This window comes from Cariama cristata, unplaced genomic scaffold (genome assembly GCF_000690535.1).
Source record: "Cariama cristata isolate BGI_N322 unplaced genomic scaffold, ASM69053v1 scaffold45154, whole genome shotgun sequence".
Lineage (NCBI taxonomy): Eukaryota > Metazoa > Chordata > Aves > Cariamiformes > Cariamidae > Cariama > Cariama cristata.
In genome coordinates this window covers 1-15,284 of record NW_009615506.1, presented here as the reverse complement: position 1 = coordinate 15,284, position 15,284 = coordinate 1, and the positions used below count along the sequence as shown (strand labels likewise).

Genomic DNA, 15,284 nt, shown 5'->3' with positions numbered 1-15,284 from the left:
TCCGAAGGGGCCCGTTTGGTTTCGTTCTCCATCCCACGCCGCTCGGTACCGCGAAGAAGTTTCGTCTCCTGCAACGTAGGTTCGTACTGAAGGTTTTTTTTATTCCCTTATGCGCTACAGTGTCCGTGGCGGTGATGTCGGTGGACATGGGCAGTGAATCGATGAAGATTGCTATCGTGAAGCCCGGGGTGCCGATGGAGATCGTCTTAAACAAGTAAGCGACTGTTTTTCAAGCCTATCGTGATACTGACGTCAAAGATTTAACGTGGGGGGCTCTCGTCTGGTTTACTGGGGCTTGGAACATCATTGTAAAAGCTGTAAGGAGGCACCGATTAAGGGTAACGAGGGTTCAAGTAATGCTGTGCGTCTGTTGTGAGGAGAACACACCCATCCTCTAATTTAGGGTTTTCTGACTCCCTTCCTGCCCCAGGTGAGCAGCTACTGAGTGTTATTCAGAGCAGCAGTTCAGTTTTCAGTCTTAGCTTAGGAGTGCTTGGTTGTACTTTGGGGACCTTTTAAGCAAGGAACCACAAACCTGTGTCATTAAGGATATGTTGTGGTTCAGATGTGAAAGGGTGTAGTATCAACTTCTTGCCTATCCAGTTAAGAGGAGTGATTCTCAGTTCTCCATAAGGGAACCCGGAGGCAGGTTTGTTTTGCTGCAGCGATTCAGAACCCATACTTGTTTGTGAGGCCAATAAAGCTCTCCTTTCACTTGGCTGCTCTTGCTGCAGCCTGTCCCCGAGACACTGAATGAAAAATCTGCGGTTGGGAGAGGATGTACGGTCAGGAACATCCTCATTTTCTAGGAGTCTAGACTGAGAGATAATAAATGGATTTTTCACACAGTTATCTGAAACTTGGCAGTTGTCGATAGAATGAGGGAACTGTCTCGCCTTGCTTGCTGGTGGAGGAAAGCAAGAATAAAGCAAGTCTTGCCTAAGTACGAAACAACACGTTCCAGAAAGGTGCTTGTGAACTGTTCTTTGTGGCAATTTGTTTTGTTGTAATCTTATGTTAGAGAGTTGAGAATGCTTTATTAGACATTTGGAAGTGGGTAGCGTACACTGAGCTTGGAGGACAACTTTAAGCCATTTTGTAGTTATCACAGTGAAATACTTACCTTACTGTGCTAATGCATGAACTGGAGCAGAAATTAATCACCTCGTGTTAAGTTGTCTTGTGTGATGGGAAAAATAACAATCTCTCTACCACAGCTTTGACTGTGAATTTGAAAGATGTCTGTCTGTGTTTCGATAAAACACGTTATTTGCCTGTGTCACAAGGAGTATCAGGAGGTATGAAAGCTGTGAAAAGAGGTGCTGCTGTTGCAGCCCTTCACGTGAACACAGACTGGCCTTCTTCTCTATAAATGGTATCCAAGCACCTTTCCTTAGTCTTTCTGAAGCGGAAACAACACCCTTCTTCACTAGGGACTCTGTACTGATTGTTCACCTGTTTCGACTGGTTTATTTCTCTCTTTCTACACAGGGAATCACGAAGGAAAACACCTGTGGCTGTTTCTTTGAAGGAGAACGAGCGTCTGTTTGGCGATAGCGCACTAGGAATGGTAAGAGTTCTTGTTATTCGTTGTGCCAACTGCAATTCCTGTATGCAGAATATATATTCCCACTACTGGGTCCTTCGTGATAAATGTCTGATCTAGGAAGCTTTATTTCTTGTGCTTTACTTCTCATCTCCTTGGTGCATTACTGACTTTCTGTACTGGCTCTTAGCATACCAGTCTTGCGCTCCTAACTCCCGCATCAAGACACAGCTTGGGAGAGGGTTGTTTGACAACAGCAAAACCAGAGAAATGCAGCTGGGTGATGTGCTTTTTCTTTCTGCAGTCCATAAGGACCCCCAAGGTGGCATTCAGATATTTTCAGGACCTGCTGGGTAAGCGTATCGATAACCCCCATGTGGCACTGTACCAGTCCCGATTCCCAGAGCACGAGCTGGTGAAGGATGAGAAAAGGCAGACGGTTATCTTCAAGCTATCTCAGTAAGTGGCTGCTTCTGGATTCCTTGTGGGTGGGACTTTGGCTACCAGGCTTCTACAGCTGGCTCTGTTGTTGCTGTAATTTTCTTTCCTGTGTGTTTCTTGTAGAACGATACAGTATTCTCCAGAGGAGATGCTGGGGATGGTCCTGAACTATTCACGTGGTCTGGCTGAGGAATTCGCAGGTTGGAAGGATTTAGCTGGTTTTTTTACAGTATCTCTGTGTGTGTGTTTGCATATTATAGGATTTGAGTAGAGACTGAAAGTGTTTGAAAACCCACAGATTTTTAGAACCAGGATGTTGGCTCTCTTCAACTGTAGACTGTAAGCAAGACTTAGCAGCTATCAGGTTATCATTTGTTTCTAATATGATGTGAGTTTGGGGTCTTAATCCTGTTCTTGGGGGCAGATCCCACCCAGCCTTGCAGTGAAGGAGACTTAACTGGCAATCTGTGGGGAAACAGTAAAGTGTTTTGTCACTTGCACGTGTGACTAGAGCGGAGGCGTGTCGGTAGGTAACTTCAGGGGAAGATGGAAGTGGCTCTGTGAAGTCTGTGTTGCAGTTGGTCTGGATGGAGGCTTGCTGCTGGAGCTGAACTGCAATTAAAGAGCAAAAACTGCCCTCCACTGTGAAACTTGCTAGCTGTTGTGCTTTTTCATGGTGTGTTGCTAATGAAATACCACAGTAATGAAAATTGAGTGAATTTCATTGATGTATTTGACTTGCATCATTAGTAGTGGGCTGTGTGTTGTTTCGTTAGTAATATTAAAGCCAGTCGAAAGACTTTTTACTCAGAAGAGTGAACGTAATCCAGTGATGAAGTAAGGCTCTATGAAGATAACATTAGTTGAAATCTAAGGCATTGCAAAGCATTTGAAAGTATTCTAACATGTGAAAGAGAGGTCAGTAGACACGAGGCTTTGCAGGAATCTGTGAAGTCTGCTTGGTTTCAACAGGGCACGGAGAGATTGATCCCTAATGATCCTGGCTGCTGGTGCTGCTTCAGGGTTGCATTCTGTACCAGTCTTTAACTTGGATTCTCTGGCTTTGCTAACATTAGCCCGTTATAATGAGTCTTTGCACATGGCTACACTGATGGAAACACATGTTCCCTGCAACTCTTGTAGAGCAGCCCATCAAGGACGCGGTGATCACAGTTCCTGCCTACTTCAACCAGGCGGAGAGGCGAGCGGTTTTCGCATGGCTGACTTGAAGGTGCTGCAGCTGATCAATGACAACACTGCTGTAGCGTTGAACTATGGAGTTTTTAGGAGGAAAGACATCAATGCCACCGCACAGGTAGGTTGCAGTTGAGATACAGAGAGTCCCGTGCAAGTGCCTGCATGTGGGGGAGAAAGTACTGCAGATAAAATCAAAAGGACTTAAAGCAGGCTTTGCTAGTCAACCAGTCTCCTCTGTTTTCATGTGTTCATTAACAAAACAAAGACATGAAACCCCATGTGAATATGTGGTGAAGCCTGAAAACTTTTGGAATGAGGGCAGGTGGCTGAGAGTTCCAGTTTGTAAACCTGTGTTTACTCCTTGCCTGTTGACCAGAGGGGAATAACTGTAGCGATTTTTCTAAGGTATTGGAAGACCGACTCTGAAATACTTGCTTTTCCTGAGAGTGACGAAACTTTTAAAGAGCAAAGCTTTGGTTTTTGATCTGTGAAATGGATGAGAAGTTTTCTTGTCGGCTTGTGTCAAGCATGACCCTGAAGGTCTCCTGTGTTTGATCAAAGTACAAGTCCTGTCATTACGATATAAAGCCACTCTAGGGAGCGGATAGTCTCAGCCTGTATCAAGCTCGGAAAGCCATGTGTTCTTTCCTTATTTGTGGGGGATATCCAGGTGTTTCTGCTTCACTGTCCCAGCTTCTCTTTTCAGAATATCATGTTTTACGACATGGGAGCAGGAAGCACCGTTTGTACTATTGTTACCTATCAGACAGTGAAAACTAAGGACTCAGGAACCCAACCTCAATTGCAGATCCAGGGCGTTGGGTAAGAATTCAACATGAGTTGCACAAAACCCACAGGTCTCAGGAAAGAAACCATTTGTTTCGCCTTCTCTTCTAAACGTAGAATTTTGCAGTGAGGCTTCAGCACAGTAATTTGGGCGGCAGGGTGGAAAACGTTTGGAGCAAGAAGGCTCCAGTTGGTAATAATTCTGGTGTCGCTGTCTTGTGCGGAAGTTAACATAATTTCCAAGAGCCCAGGAGGGAACCAGTACACTTAGTTTGCTTCAGGCTTGCTTTTTTCATAGCCTCGAGCCATTTAAGTGTAATTCCACTTCATATAATCTTTTAGAAGTGGAGTGTGTCAGTTGGAAAAAGTGGAATGTAATTCTAGAGAGGAATGAAAACGTAGCGCACTTAGGTGTTGCCAAATAAGGAGGAGGCTGCTGTGAACAGCCAGGCCCACAATTTTAATTCCAAAGCATTTATGCTACAGTCTCCAAGAAAATACGTGGGACCTGAGACAACTATCCTTTGGCTTCTCAACTATTTAATATGCTTGGCAATAAGACCTTTACCTAAAATGAAGTTTCCTGCTCAAAGGCAGTGGTGGTAGCGACTCTTTCTTTTCTTTGTTTTATCGTAATATGTTATTTTTTGGAACAGCTGATAGTACTGCAGCTACTTTTGACCACTTGCTGCTCTGCGTATTTGTGAAATAATACATGACGTTTGTTTGTGTTTCGACTTGGTTGAAGTTGTTACACCTTCAGTCCTTCTCTTGCTCAGGTTTGACCGTACTCTTGGAGGCTTAGAGATGGAGCTTCGTCTCCGGGACTATTTGGCGAAACTCTTTAATGATCAGCACCCTTCAAAAGATGTCAGAAAAAATCCCCGGGCCATGGCCAAACTACTGAAGGAGGCCAACCGCCTGAAAACTGTCCTGAGTGCAAATGCTGACCACATGGCACAGGTCTGACCCTCTGTCTCAGGGTTTCTGTTTTCTTAGGACTGAGAGTGGTGTGGGTTAAGGATGGGTGCATAGGAACACTGCCTTTCTGCAGCATCAGTGTGCTAAACAGCATTGGTCCTGGTGTTCCGGGCGTGGTGGTGGCACTGGTGGTCCCTCTCAACTTACGCCGCTTGGTAGCACTAGTGATTAAGTGAGTGGATTGGAGGAGAGTTGTTCGTGTGAAGTTTATTAGATAAACTTTCACTGAGAGAAGCTGTCTGTTACATCCGTGTTGCATCCTCTCGTCACCTTAGCAGTGGCAGGGTTCAGATGAGTGTGGTCAAGCCCTAGCTGCGTTAAGCAAGCTGGAACTTTTTGCACACTGAGGAAGTCAGGTAAAGATTTTGCTTGGAGAAGGTTCCACCAATAATTTCACTCTGGCTGATTTCTTTTCTGGACAGATTGAGGGGCTACTGGATGACATTGACTTCAAGGCCAAGGTCTCAAGGCAAGAATTTGAGGATTTGTGCTCTGACTTGTTCCAGCGAGTCCCAGGACCTGTGCAGCAGGCTCTGAGCAGCGCAGAGATGAACCTGGTATGTTTAAGAAAATGCATTAACAAGCTTGAAGTTTCTGTGTACGGAGCTGCTGTCGCATCATGATCAAGGCATCAGTGATTGTGTTATCAGCACTGCTGAGGTACCGATGCCTGTTATTGTAATAGAGTGGTGTTAGTGCTGCAGAGAGTTTACTTCCTGCAGCGTCAAGCAGGAGTCTGTCATGGCTCCCTGTGCTGTCCACCAGAAACGGAAGACTTGGAGGAGGGGTTTCTTTCTGTTAAAAAACTTTACTCTTGGGCTGGAGGTTTGAAATGCTGATCTTTCCTTGTTTTGTCTCGGATACTGGTTCTGCTCTCGCTCCTGAAGTTTTAACTCAAAGTGCCTGGATGCAGAATTATTGCTGTTTAGGCTGCTTCTTTAAGCACTCCCTTTAGAAGCCCTGTTGTGGACCTGCAGTTGGACCAAACGCAATGCAGTCCTTTGGAGAGACTTACCGCATTGTTAAATGCTTACTTTTCAGGGTGCCAGGACGCTCTTGAGCATCTTTTGGGTCTGGTATTCAATGCAAGACACTGAGTCGCCTCTTAAAGTCCAGGTTTCCATCTGTTCTGGTCCAGCTTGCTGTCTGAGTCACTGGCTCCTCTGGCATTAAGCTATAGCCAGTCTTAATTTTGTGTCAAGTCCCGCATTTCAGGTGACTTGAAGCAGCGGTCATGTTGTCCATGTTTGACAGACTTGACTCCATGTTGGCACGGCTTGTGTAAGTCTGCCTGAGGTCTGTCAGGCACTGACCCGGACTGGGACGGCAGGATGTAGCATGGGTGTTCTCAGAGCAGCACATCAGTGCGTGGTGACCGGGGAAGGAGCGTAAGGAAGCCCTGAACTTAGCCTTCCAAAATTGCTTTCTCAAGACAAGGTGACTGTTTCCAATCCCTAGGATGGAATTGACCAGGTGATTCTAGTTGGCGGTGCCACACGGGTCCCCAAAGTGCAGGAGGTTTTGCTGAAAGCTGTGGGCAAGTGAGTATGTGAGGCCCCCTTCTAGTCTGTCTCCTACTGACAAGTCGCTGTTTATGGCAGCGGCTGCAAAGCTGATGCCTGTTGCTTTTCACTTCATAGAGAAGAACTGGGCAAGAACATCAATGCCGATGAGGCTGCTGCTATGGGTGCAGTTTACCAGGCAGCTGCTCTGAGCAAAGCCTTTAAGGTGAAGCCTTTCGTGGTTCGGGATGCTGCTGTGTTTCCCATCCAGGTAACCCTTGGCTTGCTTTCTCTTGTGTGAGGTATGGGTGAATGGGGCTGTGCTGGGAGATATGTTCCAGGTGACCTGTTGGTCTCCTTCAAGTAAGGAAGCTGTGGATGTCTTTCTGCCAATCTAATAAAGGAAGCAGAAGAAAATCTTCTGTATTGTAGAACTGCGATATCCAAGAAGTCAGGGATACAGAAACATCTGTTGGGAAATACTTGCCTGTCCCCCAACTTTTGCATGAGGCAGAGCTGCGGAAACCGCTGACGTAGGATGCTGTAGAGGAAGCCAGCAGTTGCTGAGTCATGTTTTCTGTTTGTGATACAGGTGGAGTTTACTCGTGAAGTTGAGGAGGATGATAAATCCAGGAGTTTAAAGCATAACAAGAGGATTTTGTTCCAGCGCATGGCGCCTTATCCACAGCGCAAAGTTATCACTTTCAACCGCTACACAGATGACTTTGAGTTCTACGTCAACTACGGAGATCTGTCTTTCCTGAGCCAGGATGATTTGCAGTGAGTTGAGCCCAGCACCTGAGCAGACAGCTCCATGGTAGTGCAATATTCCTAGCTGGAAATTTTATTGTCAGGCAGGCCCACGTGTCTGACTGGGCGCCAGCACGTATTTGCAGATCTGTTCTCCGAGTTGCATGCACTTCAGCGAACTGAACCGTGCCAGTTCCTTGCTTTGTGCAGTTGTCCATCGCTGCAAATGTGACTGCGAGAAGCAGTTAGCTGTTCTGCAGCGATGTTACCCTGAATTTTCTCTCTGCTTTTGTCTCTGTCATCAGGATTTTTGGTTCTCTCAATCTCACTACCGTGAGGCTGAAGGGAGTTGGGGACAGTTTCAAGAAGCACTCGGATTATGAATCCAAAGGCATCAAAGCTCACTTCAACATGGATGAGAGTGGAGTACTAAGCCTTGACCGGGTAAGCACCATCCTATTGTGATGTTTGTCAGCCTATGTATTTTCTAGTTCTGTCCCTCTCTCTGGTGTTGATGGTCCTTGCTTGAAACTAATTCTCTGCTCCTCTTTCCCAGGTGGAATCTGTGTTTGAGACCTTGGTGGAAGACAAGCTGGAGGAGGAGTCAACACTGACAAGTAAATGCTGAACTTCAGTATTCATACTGACTGTTGTGTTTTTATCTGTAGTGGCCGAGATAACAAGCATACTGTTTCTTTGGGTTTGGGGTGTAGAAGTTAAGCAGTTAGCCTTAGTCTCTGTGTATACGGCTCCAAAATACTTTAAAGCCCTTTGCAGGTGGCTGCTGGGTGCTGACAGGAGCTCTGAAACGTCAGGTGCTCCTAAGGTGACTATGGCATGCAGTGCAACTAGAAAAATAAGAGTTGTTTCCTCTTTCTGCAGCCATAGCTGCTAATTTCAGGAGGTCTGTCCTGAAGGGAAGTCCTGCATCCACAGCCCTGCAGCATTCTCCCTTCTCATTCTCTGGGTTGTGATGCCCTGATCTGTGCTTTGCATTGCTCAGGTTTTAGACCACAGAATTGCCTATAGAGAGGAGTTGGAAATCTGCATGTTTGGAGGTGAAGGGGAGATGCAGGGATGGCTAATGCAGCCACAGGTTGAAGCTTGAAGCTTTTGAGTTGAAGTTGCAAATTTCAGGTCATATTCCAGCAGAGGTAGAGGCCTTGCTTGTCTGTGCGTGCAAAAAAAAAGCAAATTGAGGTCAGGGAAGGATGAGTTTCTGGAGTGTATGTAGCTAACCTAGACTGCCAAGAGAGCTCCTTGGTGATCACTATGGTTGTGAGGGGGAGAACTGAGAGCTGAAGACTACTTTCTTCCTCCTTTGGATACATTATGTCCTGATGTTTTGTTTCCCATCAACAGAACTTGGAAACACCATCTCGAGCCTCTTTGGGGGTGGTGGCCCTACGCCAGAGACTGCGGAGAACCTGACAGACTCGGTTCAGGTGAGCCCCATGGCGATTGTTAGCAGGAGGGAGCCCCTGGGTTTTCCTATGGCCGCTAAAGAGGCAGTGATTCATGTGAGCAGAATTAAAGGTGTCTGGCAGCATGTCAGGATTTTAAATATTTTCAGAAAGTGCTATATTCCTCTGGAGTTTCACGTGGCATGTGTTTAAAGAAACTTGTGATCTTCTGCTGGTAAGTCCAGCAGTGGTGGACTGGTGTTACAGGACTTGTTTCTGGGGAGGTGTCCTGTTTCTAAATCGCCCGTTGCAGTGTCGATAGGCTTCTGCCTGTGTGTTGTCTGTGCAGGTGTCTAGCAGGCTCCTTGCTTTCTCCCGGGCTGTATAGGCACAACTGCTGTTATGCTGGCAGTAGTGATTAGGTTTCCTTCTAGTGAGATGGAAGCTTCTTGTCACAGAGTTATGTCCTGCACTGAAGTAACTCTTAATTAACGTTCTAGCTCAGTACAGTCCCTTGGTAATGGCTGCAGTCACTGTGAGTGCTGTTTTTCATACATATGTTTTTGGCAGAGAATTACCTGTTCTGTGAAACATTTGCATGGAATTTCTGTATTAAAAACAGTGTTTTGGTTTCCCCTTTACTTGCATGCGATGACCAGGAAGAAGAAGAGAGCCTAGCCGAAACAGGTAAAGAAGAGCAGGGGGAGAAACAAGACCAGAAAAGCAGTGCAGAGGATGTCGGTGAAGAGCAGGGAGAAGAGAAACAGCAGTCTCCAGGTCAAGCAGAAACTGCCCCTCCAAAAGCAGAGTCGCAGAAAAAGGAAGAAGGGGAGAAATCAGAGTCTCAAGTGAGCATCAGATTGAAGGAACGGGAGTGTGATTTCAGTGTCTGTGAAGCGGGATTTCCTCAGTGGAATCCTTCTTTCCCTGTTAGTGACCTGCCTTGGAAAAAAGTTGCAAAACCTGCAAATCTTTTCCCTTGTCTGAGTACGTACTTTATCTGTTACAGGATCCCAAAGAAAATAGAGAAACTGCAAAAGACGAAGAACCATCCAAAAGTTCTGGTGACAGCACAGTTACCAAAACAGAGGAAGAGAAGAAGATCAAAGCACCCAAGAAGCAGAAGCTCGTCCATGAGATCACCATGGAACTGGATGTAAACGATGTGCCTGACCCGCTGGATGATGAACTGAAGAGCTCGATGAAAAAGTATGTTTGAAATGGCTCTGCTAGGTTAAAGCTCTAGATAAAGGAATCAAATTGCTTTGGAATCGTGATAGCTCACGTAGCGCTGCCATCCTCAGAAGCTTATGTATATGATGTGGCGCTCATCTGAAGGCACTTGCTACCTTTGATTTCTGTTGGCTGTAGGCTCCAAGACTTGACGGTCAGAGATCTAGAGAAACAGGAAAGAGAAAAATCGGCCAACAGCTTGGAGTCATTCATCTTTGAGACCCAGGTAAGAGGGATATGAAGAAAAGAGAATTCCTGGAAGGCAGGTAGAAGTGTCCTATGCAGTGTATGCATATCCTCTGAATGCAGAGGAGTCGTTTGAGCTGGGGGAAGCTGTTTTGAAGAGCCTAGCTTTCATTTTTCAATCACTTTTTCTGCTACCATTAGGCTTCCTAAGCCCTTGTGGACTTGGGAGGTTTCCTCGCAGCAAAACGAACACTGTTTTTCAGCATGTCTAACACATTAAACTTTGGGTTTTCGGTATCCCTTATGTGCGCTTACCTGTGTGCGTTGAAACAATTGCCCCAAGGGCGTAAAGAAACTGCAGCTTCTCAAGAACTGTTGTGCAAAAGAGGCAACTAATGTTAAGTGTATGTGAAATTATGGTTGTTGCAGCTTTACCATCATATACCTGCTGTGAGCGTGTGTGTCTCTACCTGGTGTATTACCATCATGCTCCTGGTAGTGCTACAAGCAGGAGCTTGGATTTGGGAGGGTTGAATGAGAATCTCCTGGCCAGTGCAGGCAGCACCCCAGGAGTTCGCAGTCCAGCCCGGTTGCAAGTGGGTGACTTGGTGGTTTTATGCTTCCATGCTCAGTGGTATTTGACACCGTCAGTTCTTTTTGTCCTTTTCAGGACAAGCTTTACCAAGAGGAGTATCAGTTTGTCTCGACAGAGGAGCAGAGGGAAGAAATTTCCAGAAAGCTTAGCGAGGCTTCCAGTTGGATGGAGGAGGAGGGCTATGCAGCCACAACTAAGGTATTGCAATGTGTAGTCAGGATAACAGTCTGCTGTCACTGACGTGGAAATGACCACGCAGACTGACAGAGTAGTGATCCATTTTGATCCTTTGTAATGTGGTTCTTGAAAGCTGCTTGCTTCTCGAGTGCGTTATGCACAGAACAGAATATGAAGTTCTTCCACAGCGTCTTCCACAGCTTCAGCAGTAACCTGGTGATTCCGCATAAAGCTTATTCACATGGCTCTCTTTACTGTATTGAAATAGTATATTTGATAGAATGACAAAACCTGCAGTTTTAACTTCTGAGGTTTATAATATTAGATAGTGAGCAAACTAATGATCTCCTTTCCTCTCTCTCCCCCATTTGCAGGAGCTGAAAGACAAGCTTTCAGAGCTGAAAAAGCTTTGTAGGAACGTCTTCTTCCGTGTCGAGGAAAGGAGAAAGTGGCCAGAACGCTTGGCTGCCCTGGAAAGTCTGCTCAACCACTCAACCATCTTTCTCAAGTAAGAGCAAGCTGTTGGGAAGGAGAGTTGCGCAGCTGATAATGTAAGAGATGCCAACAGAACATGACCAGATTGAACATGGCTTGAAGGTCACTAGCGCTTCTTGAGAAAAGACCAAAACTCTGCATATTAATGCTCAGTTCTGCAGAACCCATTAACATAAGCACGCAAGCTCTGTTTAATCTAGGGGAACAGGAAATGTCCAATGCTGTACATATCGTTTGCAGGCAGACTTTTCCATCTTGGTTCTATGGCCTTAGCTTTTTCCATCTTCCCTGTTTTTCTGATCTCATGATAGCTGCATTTGCTAGCTCTGTGTTCCATTCTTAGCATCCAGAGATTGATTTAGGACTCCCATTTCCTGCAGATGCAAGAGACATAAATGTCAAATGTACTCATTTGTTGGTATGTGCAGTGGCTGGTTATTGTGATTACTGGAGCTGTAAGCACTGAGTTGTCAAGGTACAGTCTGTTTGGCTTAACAAAAATAAACTTTCTTCTTATTTTTAAGGGGAGCCCGAATGATTCCAGAGTCTGACCAGATATTCACAGAAGTGGAACTGAGTACACTGGAAAAAGCCATCAATGAAACAATGGTAATAAAGGATAGAATGATTCTGGGGGAGGGTAGGGGTGGCAGTTGGGGTCATGTTTCCTGGCGTGTACGTTCACTCGGGGTCATGGAATAGAGTGTGTATGTTTTGTTTCCATGCCACCAGTGAACTTTGTGTGTTTCAGTGTTTTGTAATGCTTAGCTGGACCCCAGACTGCTTTGGGGCAATAATGGTTCTTGTGTTGCGTGCGGAGAGCTGTCTTCAGGAGAGGTGGTGTAGCCTAGTAATTTGGCTGCGTGCAGTTTTTAAAAGCAGCCGCTGGGTTTTGAGGGTTTTGTTTCTTTGTTTTGTCCTATGTCTGGGTAACTAAGAAGCTGGTGGAAATGTAGCAGGGAGCAGGGTTACCCCGAGTAAGTTAGAAGGCCCAGGAGCGGTGACTTTGAGATACTATGATATACAGTGGTTCCCAGAACCCAGGAGCATTCAAAAAGCACTTATTCACTCCCATCCCACAGCTCTGGAAAAATGAGACGCTGGCTGAACAGAACAAGCTCTCTCCTGCTGACAAACCTGTCCTGCTGTCCAAAGATATAGAGCTCAAGATAGCAGCCCTGGACAGGGAAGTGCAGTACCTTCTGAATAAGGCCAAGTTTGCAAAACCCAAACCCAGAAAGGAGAAGAACACCACAAAAACTGATTCAGGCAAGAATGCTACAGCATCCTCTGAGACTGAGAACACTATCCCTCCCACGGAGGGGAAACAAGAAGGTAAGGAGCAGGTGGGGAGCATGTATGTAGCTCCTAGTATATAATTGCCATGTGTAACACCCTCATCTCTCTGCCTCGAGTGAAAGGGAGCTAAATAAGTGAAGACAATGGTTAACTGTAGGATTAAATGATCCTCCTCTTAATTTTCAAGACAGCTGGGAAAATCTAGGTCTGGCAGTGTCCTTTTTCCCCCCACCATTTGTTTGGGTTTTTTTTCTGTGAAGGAGCAGAAAGTGTTTATAAACTTTCTAGGATGGTTAGTCAGTATCTGTCTGTCTGGCTGGTCACCTTATAAGAAAGGTAAGCCATCAATTGTGTTCTGGGTGTCCGGAGCCAAGTATTCAAGGTTGTGTCCTATATCAAGGAATAGAACAAGCTGTTGTTGAGAAAGGTTTGTGGCTTAGATGGACCCCAGGGGAAAAAAAAAAAGTAATCTTGGAACACTAAGACTTGCGGTTTTCTGAGCTTTTGAAGATCCTCAGGTTCCAAGTGCCCTGGTCCTTTTAAATCTAGACTGCTGTTTGTCAGCAGAGTTCCCTGCCAGCTCCTCTGGCCTGGCTGAGAGATCCTGCATATAGTCACAGCTCCAAAGGTGGCTTGCCTGTGCAACCAGTGAATCTCCAGGGCTTCTAGGGACGTAAAGCCTGGCAGACAGAGGCAGTGAGAAATAAGAAGCAGTTCTTTGATGCTTCTGAGTGTTGTAGGGAGATCCACTGTGAGAATGAAATATTACAGTCCTGCTGAGGCCCCAGAGTTGGCATGTTTTTAAATCTCGCTTCTGGTCTCCTAATCTCCCTGCAACTAGTCTCCTGCGTCTTCTTCCTTAACTCTTGTTTTTTTCTGCTTTAAACACAGACAAACCTGAGGATATTCATCCAGCCAAGGAACCTCCTACAGCTGAGAAAGTAGCAATAGATGGTGAGCCTGGATCAGACTCTGGTAGGTAAATGTTTGACTGACGGTCTGGAGCTTAGTAGCTACATGTGCAAGCTGTCAGTGGGCTTCTTTCCATCTTTTCAGCTGTAGGAGGCAGTAAGATGGTAGAACCCCTGATTGCGGATCAGTTCTTAATTCTGCAAAGAGGAAGACACAAAATTTAGTGCCTCGCTGTTCCTGCATTTTGATTCTTCGGTGTGAAGTTCTAACGTACCATTGTCTCCTGCCTCGGCAGCTGCTTTATGCCTCTCTCATTGCAGTTCATAGCCAGTCCTGTAGCTGTGAGCCCATCTTTGTTAAAGAGCTGATGTGCAGGCACGTGTTTATTCTGCCACTCCTATTGTGAGGACAGTAGTGTTCAACAGGTGGAGGGCAGCCATGTCCTCAGCTCTCTGGAGCTGAGTGTCAGTCCCCAAAGCCATCCCCCTGACTTCTGCACCACAGACTGAGAGTTTGGTGGAATACTTAATGAATGTCAGGGACTTCCAGCACTGCTTTGTGTGCTGTAAACGCTGTTAACAGCGTGTAACTGAGTTTGCTTCATTGCACAGGGTCCAAAAAAGAGAAGACAGAAGCTGGAGGAGAAAGCAGGAAAAACGATGAGTTATAACACCCCTGAAAACCCACTAGTGTCATCATCTATTTATTTCATGGTTACTTTCTTGTTTTTATAACGGACCTGGTTAGTCATGATGTAAATGGAACATGCCAAACAGTCTGACAACAAAATGGGATAGAGATGTAAATTTTTTTTCTGGGGATTTTGCCGCTACTAACTTAGTGAATTGGTTTTTGTTTTTCTTTTCTTACGTGTTTAAAGGTGGCAGTGTGCCCACCGAGAATTGTCTCTGTTTCAGTACAGAAGTCACTAAAGTGACTTTTCTGTGGAGAGAAAGCAGTAAAGAAACATCCTAGGCTTTAGGAAGTAACTTGGAACATTAAACTCTGTGCCACACCTCCTCTGGTGAAGGTAAAGGGAATTAATGCAGAAGCAGATGTAGCTGAGATGGTGTTGTCCTTGCATATGAGGCCCTGGCTTAACGAAACTGTGTGATTTCAACTGATGGGAGGTGTATTCTCATTTGGATTCATGAGAAGGTGGAACAGGACTGGGGAGGCAGATGCTCCATGCTTCAAGATACGAATGTGTCTCTTTTCCTTAGACGGTTGTTAAAACCATCTCTATCTGTGCTCCGTAGCAGAGTCCGAAAACCATGAATTGAGACTTGACAAAAATAATCTGCTTATAGTTTACTATAAAATAAAAAGTTCAGAAATGGCAACACCGAATGCTAAGGCGACTAAAAGAATAAATGTGTTAGCGCATCTTGTAGTCACAACACCAACTGAAAACGGACCGCGGAGGTGGCACACAGAGTTAGGCCAAAACAAAACTGGCAATTTAATCGTAACTATCCTCCTTCCTCGGTATCTTGTGTACTCGGACTGGCTTCATTGTGAACCTCCGTGTCCTTGGCCGTGGCCTCCTGACTCCTCGGGGATGCTCATGCTGCTGCAATACACGAGTGGAGTCTCTGACCGACTCGCGGACACCTGTGAATGTGCATCTGACGTTGTTCTCCATTTTGGCCTCTTCAACCAATAATAAAAAATGACACTTCCTGACGGTCTCCTAAAAACGGTTTCGTTTGTTTCGGGCAGTGCGGAGAGCTCACCTGCAGCCGCGGTACGTGCGCGGGGGTGGAACGGGGGCGGAACGG

The 15,284-nt window shown here is 45.8% G+C and overlaps 1 protein-coding gene across 1 annotated transcript; it reads left to right on the top strand.

Moving 5' to 3' along the window:
* Positions 1-120: 120 nt before the first annotated feature.
* Positions 121-14,476, top strand: HYOU1 (hypoxia up-regulated 1; the record flags this gene model as incomplete). The annotated part of the gene is given in 25 exon segments (XM_009699806.1): positions 121-214; positions 1,492-1,570; positions 1,851-2,005; positions 2,111-2,187; positions 3,131-3,196; positions 3,199-3,269; positions 3,271-3,302; positions 3,878-4,006; positions 4,750-4,933; positions 5,374-5,508; positions 6,410-6,492; positions 6,592-6,724; positions 7,046-7,233; positions 7,509-7,647; positions 7,760-7,820; positions 8,566-8,648; positions 9,266-9,454; positions 9,616-9,815; positions 9,978-10,065; positions 10,696-10,818; positions 11,172-11,305; positions 11,817-11,901; positions 12,375-12,627; positions 13,483-13,566; positions 14,115-14,476. Coding segments are annotated over 25 exon segments (2,924 nt in total), but the record flags the coding sequence as incomplete, so codon positions are not given.
* Positions 14,477-15,284: the final 808 nt, after the last annotated feature.